Raw genomic sequence first — 18,052 nt, forward strand, 5'->3', positions numbered from 1 at the left:
GTCTTTTTAACAAATCACAGATCCTTCAAAATGCAGCAGTCTGAGTGTTGGGGAACCTTCCTAAATACTGTTCAACCTCCCAATCCATGAAGGAACTACACTGACTGCTGATTAGGGTAAAAATTTAGTTTAAGGCCTTGTGTTGGGCTCATAAAGCCTTGCATCAGGTAGGCCCTCTTTTTCTTCAAAACATCTTTAAATGGTATTCTCCAAATCACACTCTTCGGTCAAGCACAGATAGATGGGTGAATATTTCCAGAATTAAAAAAGCACACGGGGGAGGAAGTAGTTTTTCTTATTCCACTTCAAAATACTGGAGCTCTTTGCCTGACCATCTTAGAACACAGTCTGATCTGCAAAAATGTAGGAAAGAACTGCTCCTCTGCTTAAGGTACTGTTGCCTTTCACAGTGGCTGAGTCACTTTCCACAGAATGGTTAATCCATGGCCATATAACATTGCCAGTGACAACATTCCAATTTTAATATTGTCTACAGTACCACCATGTAGGCAGATATGAAGCGTTGAGTAGGGAATATATCCATGAATCTTGGGAATTACCGTATAGATTTAGATGAAGGAATAGGGACACTGTAGGATTTCTTAGCAGTACAGACTGTGAGAGTTTGTTAAATAGGTCTCTAATTTACCAGGATATTATGCTTCATGGAGCCTGTAATGTTTTGGTTACAAACCTATCTTGTCATCTGAAAGGATCCACAGCTGCTGTGATTCATCCGGTATTCAAACGACTCTCGAATGGGAGTTATTTGATGTTGAATTATCAAGGTTGTTGTGGGATGCTGCCAGACAAGCATTGGCATAGCCAATAGGTCTCGCCTTTGGGACCTTATAAGTATTTAGTTATGCAGCACAATATCCTTGGTGCAACAACATCAACTGTTGCATGGCTAAACACTTATAAGGTCCCAAAGGCGAGACCTATTGGCTATGCCAATGCTTGTTTTCATTCGCACGAGCTGCAAAATCGAAATTGAGTGGGAGAGCCATTTCTCTTTTTTATTGCAGACATCAAAAAGAATGACTGAACTTCAGGATGGGAGCTGATGAGAAATGTAGTGATGTCGACATGGGATTAAAACCAATAGAGATGATGTCACCCTGGCTGAGAAGGGAAAAAAAGGCGAATGATGCATCCCCCGAAGAAATGGATTGACTCCACGTCACTTTTGTCTCTGGTATAAAAGTCTTCCTGCAGTTTCCATGGCTGTCTGCAATCAGATCACTCCTAAAAGACTGGGCAACAAAAAAGTTCCTTCTGATAAACACAAGGGTGAGGCGTCCTCTTCGTCTGCTTGTCTCTTTCAGACTGAGGGACAGTTCACAGCAGCAAACAGCAACAAGCCGCATTTCTAGACTAAGCAACAGGGTTCCCACCTGCAGTTTTTGGTTTTTGGAACAGAGCAGCTCTGGAAGGTTTGAGCAGGCTTAGCATTTCAAAGATGCTGACAGTTGTCCTGTGGATCAGGTTTGATCTGGGAGTGCATGCTGCTGCTTGCGGAGCCATTTGGATCCCGATGTGCAGGAACATGCCATGGAACATCACCCGGATACCCAACCACCTGCATCACAGCATGCAGGAGAATGCCATCCTGGCTATTGAGCAGTACGAAGAGCTGGTGAACATCAACTGTAGCCCAGTGCTCGGTTTCTTCCTCTGTGCAATGTATTCACCCATCTGCACCCTGGAGTTCCTGCACAACGCTATCAAGCCCTGTAAATCCTTATGCAAGAGGCCAAGGGATGGGTGTGAGCCCCTAATGAAAAGATACAACCACATGTGGCCTGAGAGCTTGGCTTGTGATGATCTACCGGTTTATGACCGGGGTGTATGCATATCACCGTAAGCCATAGTGACAGACCTGCCTGAAGGTAAGTGAATGCAAAGATTGTTCATCAGTAGGTCTTATTTATTATAAGGGGCATGTGATGGCGCTCTGTACAAGTGTCATAGTTTTTATACTTAATTGCAGTCAGTAGAATAAGAATTGTTTCTGCAGAAGTCATTGATATGTCTCAGGAATGCACTTCAAGGAGTTGCACTATTTCAAAGCAAAACGAGTTCCTTAAAAGAGCACAGTTACTCCTCAAAGTCTAAATACAAACAGATCAAAATTTTAAAAGTACCCATGGATGTGCCGATTTATTTTTTAGTCATTTCGAAAATCTCACACAAGTACATTCAAGTGAGGGGGTTAATGTAAAGAAGTGGGCAAAAAAATATTTTTTTCCGACGATAAATTAAGAAATAGATGTTTGAGAATCTCTAACATGTATATTTCTGCCACCTGTTCTTCGGCAGTAAAGGCAACCAAGGTTGTATTTTCCAGCCAGGCATTAGTTCCAAAGTGAAGCATCAAACGATATACTTGCAAAAATCGCTTTGTGCCACAGCAGGTAAGCTGCACTCCTGAATCAGTGTGACTACAATGCATGATGTTCTGATGCCATCATTTGGCCACTTTTGATATTGCAAGCATCGGTATAAACACACTGGCATGTTAATGCTTGCACTCGTGCTAGTGCTGGCATTCACTACAGAGAGAAGCAGCGCGCAGGCCATATGTTTTCAATTAGCACGCGCGCCGCTGATCACTCCCGCAAGGTGGATGCCAGCACAAGCACGAGGGGCTTGAAAAGGAGCAGACCGATTTCTAAAGGTCATCTCCTAGAGCATCGCATTCACGCTGCCTAGGCGAGACCTATAAAGCGCTCTTGGAGCGACGTTGCCGTGACCACATGTTACTCCATCTGGGCACACCTCGGCTTCAGGAGCTAAGCAAGCATCGGTTTCTGTCATTCAGATCAGTCTGGGTTGACTGCATCTTACCTATACCCCACTGCTTTTTTCTGTGGACACGAATGCTTGTTAGACATCTGTCTAACACTTCCATCAGTTGTGCCTATGGACGTGCACGTACTGCTGGACCCGTTAAAGGCCCACGTAGTGCAGTGTCCTCAGCGTAATCCAATACTGATGTTGTATTCTTAGAGCTACCACGGGATGCTTTAGCTCCGGTCGGAATGGACCCACGCTCTGTATCAGGCTTATAGGCATCAAGTGCTTCCTCAACAACGGCTGCAAGAACCGGAGAAGATCACCTTTGTTCCATTGACCAGATCCAAGAGATGTTACAGGGACCGTCATCTGCGAAGGCAAGCAGCAGTGATGTTGCATCTCGCACAGGATACATAAATATTTGGATCTGCGTGTTCTGGGAACAATTCAGTCTGTTTCGAAAATCAACCTACATTGGAAGTCGAAAACATTATTCTTTGCTTTATTTTCCTCTTTTGCTCTCACTGATCACTAAGGCTTTCAGTGTGCCCAGTTGGTCTAAAAGTATATTGACTATTTGGAGGACTTATAGAGCTTTTTAATTTTTTACATCATTTATTTTTTAACACATATGTTTTTTAGATGTTTTTATACTCATATTTTAGCAATGTATTTTATGCTTTTAGAAACAGGCTTATTTTAGCATTTGTTACTTTGTCGTCCAGTCGGATGAGGAGTGGGTGTTATGAACCCCAATGTTCCCCAATATAGGGCTAGGTAGTTGCACTACCTTTTACCTACCTTTGTCCTACCATTGTTCTACATAACGATTCTGGCGCTGACCTTTTATCTAGTTAGTGCTGCATAAATGTTGTGTGGTTTTCTCCAAAAACCAAACTCATTTATTATGCATGAGGATTCTCAGTATCACAGCAGGAATACCATCTTCTGCATAATAACTCTATATTCACCACTATCGTCCTCCTTGGCCGACATGCCCATAGTACCATGACACATCTAGGTAGAACCCCTGAGGGTACTTTTCGGGTATATAAGTACCACATCTTCACTGTCAGAACAGAGGAGAAGAAACATCCATGCTGACACAAGATGCTGAAGTCCCTGCACGCAGACACTCCAGCACACAGTGGTCTGATATCCCTTGCGGGGTGTCCAACTCTCTCTCACATCAGGTAATGGGTTGGCTCTTTCCTAGGGGGATTCTTGTATATACACCTGCATACGTGCTAGGTACACTTAGGTACATCTAGTTAGGGTTGCATCGTTGAGTACGCATTACTACTGTCATGTATTTATATGCCTGCATATATTCACTGTTTTAGCAGTATGGTAAGAATTCTACCTTTTATTTACTCTGTTGGTGCTAGTAATCATATATATGTGTTTCTGTTTCATGGTTGTTGCAGCACACATATTTTACAAATAGAATTGAGCTGGTTCAATAAATGCTTATTGAAAATGCCCTCACTGTTTATTCTGGCTATCTCTCTGAGACAAAGTGAGCACAAGTGACTGAGCGAAAAATACTGTACTGTTTCCACGATCCCTGAGGGGTCGGGTTGTCATGTTCAGTAGGTGCCAGAAACTATTCACTCCTTGGTAGGTTTGTGGGGCTTATAGTGGCACTGTGTGCTAGCTGGTCTACAGACTATCATATTCTTCGGGTGTGTCTGGAATCAGTCTGGACACCAATCCCTTAGTTTATGTTGTCTAAACACGCAGATCCTATATAGATTTGTAGGAACTACACAACATTACTTTCCAGAGATTGGTCAGTTTTCACCTTTCTTTTGCATCCTGAGCCCTGCATTCCAGATGGCCCACTACACCCTTACGACGGGCCTTTCCAGTGGTCAGTGTGTACATAGTGTCCTCCACAGTTGAGAATCTATTTTTGGTGTATATAACTCTACTCGCTATTTTCCTAAGATCATCAAGTAGAGGAGGCCTCTGGCTATCAGGGCTTCTGGGTTGGAGCAGGTTGGCCCCACCCAACTTACAGACCCCTCCTCCTCCAGCTTGGCAGCCTGGGCCAGCGGCTCGATTCACTGGGGGTCATCAGCAGTGCCTGCTGGGCAGCCCACAGGCCACCTTAACTGAGCGGGTCTGAAGGATCAACATGAAAAGCAGTGGGGCTCACTAGAGCTTCTCTAAAGCATCCCATCTATGCCAGCCACCACAGAATGCCCCAGTTTGGTTGCATGTTACCAAAGATCAGGATCTCTGTCTTATCAGAATTAAGTTTAAGACAGTATGTACTCATCCATCGGTTAATGGCACACATACAATTCTGAAATTGCTGAGTAGGGGGATCCTGATTTTTATATGCCGCCAGCACAATCTGGGTGTCATCAGCATAAGACGTAAGACTGAACCCAAAGTCCCGGAACAAAGGGGCAAGTTCGGATACATATACGTTAAATAGCGACGGGCTCAGGGAGGAGCCGTGTGGCACTCCGCATGGGAGGGTATAAGGCTTAGAGTGATACTCATCAACCGAAACTGTTAACCTCCTATCCTTGAGAAAGGAGGACAGTAGGGCCAGAGCTGTGCCCCTGACCCCCAGACTCTCCAGCCGCTGTTGCAAGAGGGAATGGTCAACGGTTTCAAAAGAGGCTGACAGAACAAGGAGTACTAGGGCAGCCGTATCTCCTCCATCCATCACTGCTCTGATCTCCTCTGTGGCATTAATGAGTGCTGTTTCCGTACTGTCTTCTTGGTGGAAACAAAACTGGGAGTGATCAAGCAAGTTGTTTTCGCGAATGAATTGGGTAAGTTGGATATTCATAAGTTTGTCAATTGTTTTAGCAGGCAACGGCAATCGGGCTATAGGACAGTAGTTATTTGGGTTGGTTGCGTCTAGGGTGGATGTTTTTAACAGCGGAAGGATGGAGGTGTCCTCCCACATGGACGGAAAGTTGCCAGAAACAAACATTGAATTGAGCCAAGACACACCAGGTCAGCGATTTCTTTCAGAAATACTGGCGGGCATGGGTCAGAGGGAGATCCTGACTTAGATTTGTGGATGTATTTCATCACTGTTTCAGATTAAATAGGTGAGAAACTAAGCAGGGTGTTCTTATCCGGGTCAGGGCTTGTCAGAAGTGTAGTGGGGAGGTTAGCGTGTGTGTCCTCAAATTTTTTTTAAATGTCCAGGACTTTAGTTTTAAAAGCAGTTGCAATGTCATCACAAGACTTTTGATTGCCCTTGAACCCTGTAGTCTTGGGTGTGGTGAGTTTGTTTTCTACTGTAAAGAGTGTTTTAGAGGAATGTTTTGCTTCCTCAATCTGTTTGGTAAAGTGGTCCCTCTTTTCTGATATCAGTAAGTTTTTATACTGTGTTAGGGCCGTTCTGTACACTCTCTTCTCAGGTGAGTGATAATTTGCACGTCAACACCATTCTAATCGACGATATTTTTGTTTTTCTTTCCGTAATGCATCGGAAAATCAGGGGGCTGAAGGGGTCTTCCTGTTCCCTGTTGTTTTTTTTATAGGTATTGAGGCCTTGATCACTTCATTTAGCCAATCTGTGTATTTGGTGATTGTTAAGTCTGGGGGACCGTTTAAATGTGGACGAGAGCTCTCCAAATATGTGCGAAGGATCGTTTTATACATTTTACTCCAGTCACTCTGGTTCGCGACTGGGGTCTTGGAGGTCCCTCCAAGCCCAAAAGAGGTGATTGGGAGGGCGAATTTAATGAGCGAGTGGTCTGACCATGTCAGAGGAAGGGTTTCTTTGCAAGTGAGACTGTGGGCTGAGGTGAAGATACCATCTAGTGTATGTCCCGCCTCATGCGTCGGGGTCTGTACCAGTTGGGCAATACCTCTGTCTCCCTGTTGCCCCTGTCTTCAAGATAGAAATTGAAATCTCCAAGGATAGTGAAGTCATTATTTAGGAGAGTGGGTTCTAGAAGGCTACCTAGGTTTGAATTAAAGGTGCTTCTGGAGCTTGGAGGCCGGTACAGCAAGATACCTCTGAAAGTTTGCCCTAACAGGGGACCCCTCTACAGATACCCACTTTTTCAAAGATTGGATGTCCTCTCTAGCCAACATCTTGGCGCCTCCCACCCATCCCAGTAAAAGCCCCCCCAATAAAAACTCTTCTCCCTGGTTTACCCTCGGCTAAAAGAACTACAAGGCCAATGCAAAATATTGGAACACTTATGGAGGAAAAATTACAAACCAGAAGAGCTCTCCCCCTTTCAAGCAGCTCTCACACATTATCACCAGCAAATCAGAATATAAAAGAAGGCACACTACTCCAATCTCATCAACCAGGCAGTGTCCAATAGGAAAACGATCTTCAAAATCGTAAAATCCTTCACTGATCCAAAAATGCTAGAACATGGAATTCCTCCGTCACAAGGTTTATGCGATCAGATTGCCGAGTTTTTTGACAAGAAAGTTATAGACTTAAAAAAAGACTTCAAGGAAAATATCCCCTCACCTACAGAAGCAGTTATCCTAGAAAACAGAACAGAGATCAACTGTTTCAAGGAGATTAGTCTTGAACAGTCCCGGCAAGCCATTCTCTCCTGCAACTCAGGTTCCCCTCTTGATCTCTGGCCCGAACATTTTACATGCATTTGTTGACATTATAAACCCTACTATCAACCAAATAATCAACTCCTCCTTCAAGCTAGCAATAGTTCCTGATAACTGGAAAATTGCTTCTGTTAAACCCCTCCAAAAAAGAAAATTACCAGACCCAACCACTCTCTCTAATCTCAGACCCATCTCGCTGCTACCATGTCTAAGCAAAATAGCAGAGAAACTAGTCAACACGCAACTAAATGATTTTCTGCAGGAAGCCAATATCCTACATCCTAAGCAATCGGGCTTTAGGCCTGGTCACTCAACAGAATCAGTGCTGCTTCACACAATGGAAACCTTAAAATTCACCCTAGACCAGGGAAAAAATGCAGTACTGATTCTGTTGGACCTATCGGCCGCATTCGATACGGTCTCCCATGACATTTTGGGTGACAGGTTAGCGGATAGTGGCATCACTCACAAGGCATTGGCCTGGTTAACATCTTTTCTGGAAAACAGGCGACAAATAGTAAACTTAGGCAACTACAAACTCAACAGAAAAACAGTTGCCTTCTGGAGTCCCTCAGGGCTCGGCCCTGAGTCCAACACTTTTTAATCTCTATATGATACCGCTGCTTAACTTGATTGCATCCTTTGACATTGAGTCTATCTCAAACGTGGATGACACCCAGCTAATCCTCACCCTTGCCAAAAATTCCACAGAAGCTGAAGAAAACTTCCAGCACTGTCTATCCGCAGTCATGGGTTGGATGAAATCAAACCACCTCAAATGTAATAGCCAAAAAACGGAAATCATGCTGCCTGTGAAATCTAACCTCTTCATGCCCAAACTGTGGTGGCCGACTGATACAGCTCCACCTCCTAACACAGTAGACACTGTGAAGAATTTAGGGATTAGATTAGATTCTGCACTATCTTTCCACCAGCAAGCCCTCTCAGTGGCGGGCTTGTGCTTCCACATGATAAAAACCCTAAAAACTATTTTTGATTTACTCCCTGTCACTGCTAGGAAAACAATTGTAGTAGCATTAATTCTGTCACGTTTGGATTACTGCAACAGCCTTTATGCAGGAGCAAAAAAGGCGGTTCTGAAAAGACTACAGATAGTCCAAAATGCGGCAGCCCGGCTGGTACTAAAACTACCTAAGGAGTCTTCGGCCACAGCAGCACTCAAAACACTCCATCGGTTGCCCATACACAAGAGGATTCTCTACAAAGTACTAGTAATCATTTTTAAGACCATCAGGGCAACAGGACCCAAATACCTAAGGTCCAGAACTAAACCATGTATCACCCAACGGCTCCTACGATCCTCCTCAGAAAACCTTCTAGCACCACCCCCTTTCCCCCTGACATCCAGAGGGGGGAAGTCAATGGCAGTCCTGGGAATGAAAGCCTGGACTAGCTTGACCACCCAGCTCAGACTGGCGCAGTCTGAACCTATGTTAAAAAACTCCTAAAAACCTGGATTTTTGCTGCTCCAGACCATATAGTGTTATCACTCATCTAATCATCACTCCCCACTGGGTTAAAGAATCTCCTCACCACAGACTTCCCCGCATTCCCGATAGTGCAAAGATGCTCCTTGAAGTGAACGTTGCGCTTTATAAATGCCTCCATTCATTCATTCATTCATTCACAATATCCAAGGAATAGGACACAGATCATACTTGGAAATCCCCAACTTACTACCAAACACTGGGCTTTGTTGAATTTGGATTTAGCGCACTGTGTGCTATAAAGGAGTATGAAAGAAAAGTCATTGTGAGCCTAAGCAGGCTGCCATTGGGGAGCATTAGTAAAGGTTCACCTGGCGCCCAAACAGTATTAATCAGAACTCTAAGTGAGATAGAGACATAAAGAGATGGTCAAAGCTTAGCCTAGGCTTGTTTTCATCGGGATCTCGTATAGGTAAAAAGCAGATGGTTAAGATAGGAATGACACACAGATAACTGTGCTCATCACTACTTATATAGGTCATAATACAAACACACCTCTCTATCCACATATACAGGTCTGGCTGTAAACGCGGCACACTTCTGCGGTTTTATAAATGGCAGATACCAGAAAAAGAAATTGAAAACTGTGACCAAATGAAGTCAATGTGTTCTTGTATGGTTCCTGGTTTGGTCCATTCTTGCCTCAGCTAAAAGGCTGAGCCACACAAATGGGTTACTGTTTATATTGGGAGACATGCAGGAACACTGTGTGGTAATAGCTGCATGGATCCTCACAGATTCTGGAACATTCCTAAGAGAAATGTGAGGAAAATATGCATTTTTAGCCAAGAGTTGAGTTTTGCACACCATTCTGAGTAGGAAGACGCAGACAGATCCATGAAAGTCAACCCAACCAGGACTCATCTGGATATCTAGGTTTCAGACATGTTTAGGTTTCCCTGAGTGTTGCCTGAGCCTGGGCAGAAATACCACAGCTACACATACAGTTTTTATTGGAAGAAGTATGGTAACACAGAATAGTAGGTTTTTGTTATTATCCATTCCATCTCCATTGTTGGCTTTCACTTGTAAACCAGTGTGCAAGAAAGAATATTTTGCAAAATATGCTCTGAATTTCGATAGCATGGGTAGCCCCAATTTCAGAGTTGTACAAATAACCATTATTTCTGAACTCAGCATTTACAGCACATTTAAAAATGCATAGGTTTCCTTCATGCCCACTGTTCATTAATTAGATTTTACCATGTGAATTGATGCATCATCGGTATATAATGAAATATCATTTTAAATTCCAGCTCAGTTGTTGGCTCACATGTTTTTTGGACACCTAACAAAAGCTATATATCCCTGCAACCAGAAGGGTCTATGATGGATATAACAGTATATTGTTTTTGTAAATTCGCAAGTGAGACAAAAATTGCAGATAAAAATATTGATCCTATTTCTATTATTCCCATTTATTATCACTGTTTTTTAAAAATCAATGTTTATTCTTTATGCAACCCATGAGTGATCACCACAAATTAAGGATAGGTATACTTTATTTAGATATAAAAATATCTTTAAAAGGTCACCTCAAAGTTACGCAGCAAAACATTTTAAAACAAAACCTTGACATAAAAACAGTAGTTAATGGAAACTTCATAGTACAATAAAAAACTTCTCCAATCTATCAATGGAAAAGGACTTAGTGTGCAAAGTACAATGACCAGTTTAACATTTAAAATGCATGAGTGATCACCACAAATAACCCCTTGCTGAATTCAGAGTGTTGTCTACTTTTGAGAAATGTAAAGCTTTCATAATAGCCTATGGGTTTTCAACCCAAACTGTAAGTAGGTAAGCACCTCCAAAATCAGGAAATATTGACTACCACTAAAAATATTGCAAAAAGGGTGGGGGAAATGTTTTTTTCAGAACTTTGCCTCTTCCTGGACACTGATGAGATAGTGGTCTTAGCACAGCAAACCCTTTTTTGGATGAAATCTTCAGAAATTAGGCCACCTTTTCACAGGACTTTATGAAAATCAAATCAAATAGGATCCATGGTGAATCCACAAATATTTGGGGCTTTTAGAATTCCCAACATGTGGGAAAAAGAGACGCAAATCTGGTCTTAAAAGCCTTTGAGGAAAAAAGGCATGAAGGCTTACAAGCAAAGTACCTCACACATAATAAAAGGTTGAGCCCTGGGGTGGGGGAACCACAGCATTTATGGGGTTAAACACAACCAGTTTCCTCTAGAAATGTCCCACAGGCCCAATTATCTCTCATTCACCTCCAAATGTTCATCAGGGACTGTCATCTCACCATCAGAGGCCTTTAGCTGACTATCAAACACACCTAATTGGTCCTTTAACATCGAAGACCCTTAGCATGCACTCTAAAAGGCTTTGACAATGCATAAGCCATGTCCTAGAGGCGGTTTGTCTACTTTTATATATAAACTGCAGATTCTCATACACCTCTGTCCTGCCTACAATCACTACTACACCTGCAACCACCGAGACAAACTCTTAGAGGCCATCCGTATGACCCAAGAGACCTTAAATCTCAACTAGCTCTCAAACACCTTGATTTGGATATTAGATAACTCAGTGAGCCCACACTTAAATTCAGGTACCCCAGCTAGTCTCCACCAGATGTCCCCCAGAAACAATCAGCATAACTTCTGACACTGTAAGCAGGTCCTCCTACACCCATCACTAGAATTCTGACAAATCAGTTGATCAATACATTCCCAGCAGGTCTTTGTAGAACCTCAGCAAGCCTCAACACCCCCTGACTAGTAAAGGCCTTGAAAAGGCTGTTCTCCTGCCCCACTAGATAGCTGGGATGCAGCCGCATGCAGCCCACTGGTTATTTTCCAAGGATGTTACAACAGCTTTATTCTTCTGTCCACATTGCATGGTGTCAAGAGATGGAGCTCTGGTTATGGCTTTCTGGTCCATGTGTCTGCCCATAGATCTGTTTATGGTTTGTGCTAAAATTACCTGCATTCAGGAAAGGGCTACCAACACATAATATTCCTCCACCCCCATCACCTGCCACTATCTAGCTTTATAAGTTGATCTTTTGTATCACAGATATTTATATTTTGGTTTCACTGCCTTTTTTGATGATCATGGTGTAAAGGACAGGAGATCTGGAAGTGTAAGAGTTGTGCTTCAAAAGACTATTTAATGAGTAAATACAATGAAATCATGACCGGAGCCACAAACTCATGTGTCATGTGTTTGGTTCACTGCTATAGTGTAGGAAAGCCGCTTTTTCTTCATGGTCACTCCATATTTCTCAACTTTTGTTGGACCATATATTTTTCCCAGCTTTGGAACTCTGCATTTTACCCCTGTTAACCAGTAGTAAAGTGGCTGTGTTCCCCCATTAAACATTGTTGATTTGGCATATTCCTAATTGGTATATTTAACTTGCCTCTGTGTCCCTAGCCTATGGTACAAAGTGTGCGCAGAGCCTGTAAGTTAAATGTCACTAGTGGGCTGCAGCACATACTGTATCACCACTAAGGTGACAATTGAAAGAATTGCTCCAGGCCTGCCGATGCAGCCTTGACCAGGCCAAATAAACCTTTTGTTAGGCATAAACCCTCCTTTTAATACCTATAAATCAATCCCAAAGAGGACCCTATTTGTCTTTAAGGCATGATGTATAGTATTTAAAAATTAGTACATGTATATTTTATGTTTTTTTACACATCCTAAGTCATTTCTCACTGTGGTAAGGCATGCTCTAAAGCTAGGAGATCACTGCGTTACATTAGAACACCTTTTAATGCCTAAAGATAGTCTGAGAGTAGCCACACAAGGATTTAAAGACTCATTTTAATAGAAATTTAAAATCCAATCTAACACCCAAGTCGGATTTTATGTTACTATTTTGAAAATTACACTTTCATAAAGTTATCATTTTCCTGCCTGAGCCAAATGTGCCTTCCCGAAAGTGCTCAGTGTCACCTGACTGTTTATGGCCCCCCTGTAGTGAGATGTGGATTGCTTTCAGACAGTGGACAAAGGGCTTGGGTGTGGGAAGATGATTTTACAACCTTAACAGGATGGCCTGGGGACTGTGCCTAGCCCCTTCCTGGGCTTCACTAGATGACTTCCTTGTCAGTGGCAGATATAGTTCACACCTAAGCCTGCCTTCCTTTTGTCTTCACAGCCAACTAGTCTCCAAGCCTGGTGGGACAAGGAGCTACCCTAGAACTAGTTTGCAGTGGCCACAAGGGAGGGTACAGCCATGTTGGTTATAGGTAGAGAGTGGCACTATTGAATAGTTTACAGTAAAACACAGAGGGAGTGCTGCAAAAGTGGGTACGGTCACCCCTAGGAATGTTTTCCACATTGGTTAGGGAGTGGCCAAGAGTTTCTCCCTCCCACAGGTTGACACTGGCCTTAAATGTGGCACCCCCAGTACCTTCCTCAGAACACTGCCAACCTATGGAAGACAGAAGAAAAACTGCAGTTGCTGTTGTGGCCTTTGAGGAGAACCCAAAAGTCTGGACCTGTGGTTGCCCGCAACCTCTCTCTATCTGAAGACCCATCTACCACGAAGGTCAACTTCTGTTTTTGCATGACCATCATCGCCAACTGGATGCAAAACAACTGCCTCAAACTTAATAAAGACAAAACAGAAGTACTGATATTCAAGTTAGAGCATGGCTCTTTCCACTTATAGCATGGGGTGCTCATCTATACTAAACAGAGTCATACATCAAAGTTACAGGGTTTTTTTATATTCAAAAGGAAAACACTAAAGTGTGATTTTCCTTTTGAAAATAAAAATACCATTGCCACCTCACCATGAGAGTTTCTTCGCAAGGCGAGAGGTATAGATTTTTCTTGGCTGTGATGGACAGTGAAAAATGACTGCATGTCTGCTCATCTACGTTTGGCGGGGGGGCGGCCAAGCTGTTTGCCCGGGCCGGTTTCGGACGATTTTGTTACAGGGGTCAATATTGCAGCAATGCTACAAAAACGGCCGTGTAACAAAAACGGCCCCCAAGGGCCCAAAATCCTCCCCCACTCCAACAGCCCACAGGGGAAATGCCCGGTGCCCGCTACGGCCAGTCCAGCCCTGGCAGTGAGAGAACAGTTGCAACAAAGTTCCCTCTTGCCATGACATAAGTCCATTAGACAGAAAAGTGTTGTGCAGGTGAGGATTATGTAATAACGATTCACATTTCCTCATTGGTTACAACGTTTTTGTTGGAGATTAGCTCCAGAGGTGGAAAGGGGACCTCAGTTGTCATTTACAGCCGTCTACTATTGCCAGTCTTTGCTACTCCAGTTCTGCTGTGCTCGTCCTTGACGTTTAGATACAGGATTGCAGAGGTCTCTTCTGTCCTGTAGACAGGATGATAAGGGGGGATAGTTTGGCTCACTCGGGTGTTGCATATCTCTGCAGAAACGAACTAAATCAAATCGTATAGTTCCTATGCTGCTCTGGACATAGTTGAGTGATACTGGCCTCGTGTTCATGCTTAAATTGAGTTAAATAATTGGAGTCTTTTTCGTAAAGTAGGGGACATCCGTGGGGGCATATTATCAAGAAACTGCGTTAAAATTATTGCCACTTTAGCGGCAGAAAACTGCCGCTAAAGCGGCGATAATGGGCTTGATAATATGCCCTTGAGAATTCCCATAGAAGCCCATGTTCTGGTGTCAACATGGGCTTCTATTGGAATTCTCTGCGGCATATTATCAAGCCCATTATCGCCGCTTTAGCAGCAGTTTTCTGCCGCTAAAGCAGCGATAATTTTAACGCTGTGCTTGATAATATGCCCATAGTTTCTTCTAGCAGAGTGGGATGTGTTGTTGAGTGCTAATCTGGAAGCATAGCGCCCCCATTGTTATTCGTCATTTATTCGTCATCTCACCCTTTTCCATAGGTCGCAGTAGGAAAGTGACAGTTAATTACCATCCTCCTGACTTCCAGTTGCAAATGCAATCAACGCAATCAACGACAAGGCAGACACCTTTAGCGTTGTTCGGAAAGAAGTTCAGAACCCCCTCGTAATTCTCTCGGGTCAAGTCACTGTTTTATTTTATTTTTTAACCACTTTCTGTTTACTGTAAAAAATGTGACTGTATACTGTAATTTGTTATTCGTCCACTTGATGGCACTCTGGTTCCATCCTGAATCCTACATGCCCCTTCGGCGTTAATCGCTCTGAGGTAATTCCTAGACTTTGCCGCAGCACACAATTATATTTACTTTTTCGTTCATTCAGGATGATGGCTAAGTGAATTGCCAGGGAATTTGGGGTGCACACTGTTTATGTTCAGCCAAAGAAGTACCGGTATACTCTAATGGAAACCACGCGCCTCTGAAAAGACCTCTGTACTGTATGTTTTTAGGTCTCGCCTTGCTATCGCGTAAGCGATTGCAAGGCGAGACTATTGTAAGGGGGTTTTAAAAGTGCTCCCAAAAAGCGGATTGCATGGCTAGCACGCGCACAATCATGCACATCGTGCCGCCATGCAATCCGTTTGGCATCGCACTTCAAAGGGTCCGCTCCCCCGCCTGGAATGCGCTCCCCCGCCCCCAAGCGCGCGAGCCACGCTTCACAGGGCTTGTCTTGTTTTTAGATGGTCAAGAAGTAAAGCCTGCTCTGACAATCTGACTAGCTTTAGATGGGAGGTAGTTCACTATCCAAAGCACTTCTACGACAAGTTGCCTCTAATGACGATACTACTTCTCTCACCTTTCGAATACAGGAACTTTCAGACCCATTTCACAGCCACAGGGTGAGCGCCAAAGCATGGTGTATGCTCGCTCTGAATACACCAATCACCCTACCGCGAAAATCTCATCCAATCCGCGCACCAATCACGGATGTTCAGGGCGATCAGCCAATCCCACAAATTTTAGAAGCAAATCACCAATCGCTCTCTAGGTTTCTGCGCTTCTCAACGTTTTTAAAGAGCACTTTATATTCAACCCAGCCTACTACAAAATTGTTTTGGTATACGACATTATCGTGCGAGAAGTTGTAAATCATGCACTTTAGAGAGATGCTGCAGCAAACTAAGAATAACGATGAATCACCTACTTAAAAACTGCCACGAATTTGCAAGTGAACTGATCTACAATATAAGTAAAGAACATTTTCACCAATCAAACTATATGCAGTTGTTATTATTCTGAAACAAATTTAAAAGTATGTCTAAGATATTTTTGGACAAAGATGATTCTCCATACGACAGGTCCCTAATAAGAAGTGCACAAATCAACATGGCCGCCAAATGGTAACTTTCTTGAAAATAGTTACGGAACACATTCACACTTTCATCAAAATTGATTTCGTTGGATTTAACGGCCATTTTGAAATTAGACGCCTCTCACAGCAGCCCACGTAGGATTCTTAGCCAAGAGGACTTTGTCAATGCTTTGGACTAGACTGTTGGGATTTTGAAGTAACTTTGTGAAATATGTTAGCCTATAATGATAACATATTGCATAAGCATTAAGAAAATCTGAGACTTATTACCGGTCATTCTTTATTTTGTATTGCTTGCTTAATAAAACAGGTTGGTTCTTCATTAGAAAATGGTGTCATTTCTGAGAATATTCTGGAAAAAATATACATGTATCTACCATCAGCATTCAAGTGGAGGGAAACCGATCTAGTCAAAGAGGGAAGTGTCGTTTTTGTCACCCCATCGAACAGCATATACTCAAACGGACGGACCTCTTGACCGCTGCGCGTTTCTCTTATAATTGGCATGTTTCGGCTAAAGTCGCGAGCGATATTAAGTGTGGTTTCCTTTCGTTTTTCATAGCCAGGATTGTGAGTCACGTGGGGAGATCCGCCAATGTGTTCTTATGTTTACGTCTGAGAGACCGGAAGCACAAAAGACGTTTAAAAAATGTTACTCGAAAGATTCAGACTGAGGCCGTTCTGTGCCTCGTTTCCTTGTGAGTATATACGGTTTCAGGAGAAGAGCTCCTGTGCGTTAAGCGGCGCGGCTTGTAGGCAAGAGCACAGGGCTGCTACTGTCACTGGTGACAACGACGATGCTTTTGCTTGGAGATTTAACACATATCTTCTAAGTACGAGCAAAAGGTTGGCAGCTCGGCATCATCTTCCTCCTATCAGTGGCAACCATGACCTGGGGGCCTGGAGAATTAACAGCTCCTTTTTATGCACAGACGCTGGACTTGCATCCAGTCATCTCTTTCTACCCATTGCCAGCCAAGGCACTGGATCTGGGAGGCTGAACACTCCATCTCGACTCACAATAAATGGACGCACACCCAGGCATGCCTGTCTCACGGTGGGGCACCAGTTCATCCGTTATTTCAGAGCTGTAGCTGTTAACACACATGATCCTGCTTTTACTTTTAGCCACATGCATTATTTGTCAAGAACGGGCTCCAAAGGAACTTGCAGCATGTCAAAGACAGAAGGACCATGTTGGAACTGTCAAAATCATGTGCATTTGGACGTATTTTTCTGTCCCACTTGCAGTGCCATTCAGCCTCCAGACCAATCCAAGGATTACTTTCAGATAATGAACAGGTGAGACCATTGATGTGTCCAGTGCGCATGCCAAATTATTAGCATTTTATTTCCGCATCGTAGTTTTCTTGGTCTGATATTAACAATGATAACAACTATACAAAACATTGGAATTGCTTGTATATGTTGCGTGGTGGAATAGGCAGCTGAGAGCATACGCATGACCGGCGAAACGCAAATAAAGAACAAATAATAATATTGGCATGTCCGTCAGAAAATGTTTCCTATAACATTTGGCGTATGCCCAAATATCCATGGGATACAATTCTAAATTGTAATCCTAAAAGATTGTCCCAAGTTTATTATAAAATATAAGAAATCGGTTGGCCACCTCAACTAGTGGGTAATGTATGTAAGGCTATCAAAGTTTTTCTTAAACAAATATAATTTCTTAGACTAAAATAGTAAGCGTATTAAGATCTCAGGTAGCTAAAAAGTGCAGCGTGGTAACCTGCAAAGAGTCCTGCAAGTGAGTTGAATACATTTTGTTTGGCCGCATCTCTCCCGTACAATATTCTACAATCAAACCAGTAATACCTCTTTTTCTCCAGTGTCTTTATTCTTTCAGTATTTCCTTTGCCCAAGGGGTTCCCTGAAAGGGGAAAATGAATTGTAAAATAGTTTTTTTGGCTCCACCTTATGACTCACACCTGCCCGGCAGATTTGTAGCGCGCACTGT

General features: G+C 43.1%; 1 protein-coding gene and 1 pseudogene across 1 annotated transcript; both read left to right on the forward strand.

Moving 5' to 3' along the window:
* The first annotated feature begins 1,549 nt into the window (after positions 1-1,549).
* Positions 1,550-1,867, forward strand: LOC146860062 (secreted frizzled-related protein 4-like). Its single transcript, XM_085646132.1, has one exon. It carries the CDS (start codon positions 1,550-1,552, stop codon positions 1,865-1,867), a length of 318 nt encoding a protein of 105 aa, XP_085502258.1.
* Positions 1,868-16,690: 14,823 nt separating this feature from the next.
* LOC146860063 (uncharacterized) lies at positions 16,691-17,377 on the forward strand (annotated as a pseudogene).
* Positions 17,378-18,052: the final 675 nt, after the last annotated feature.

This window comes from Triturus cristatus, chromosome 3_1 (genome assembly GCF_964204655.1).
Source record: "Triturus cristatus chromosome 3_1, aTriCri1.1, whole genome shotgun sequence".
NCBI lineage: Eukaryota > Metazoa > Chordata > Amphibia > Caudata > Salamandridae > Triturus > Triturus cristatus.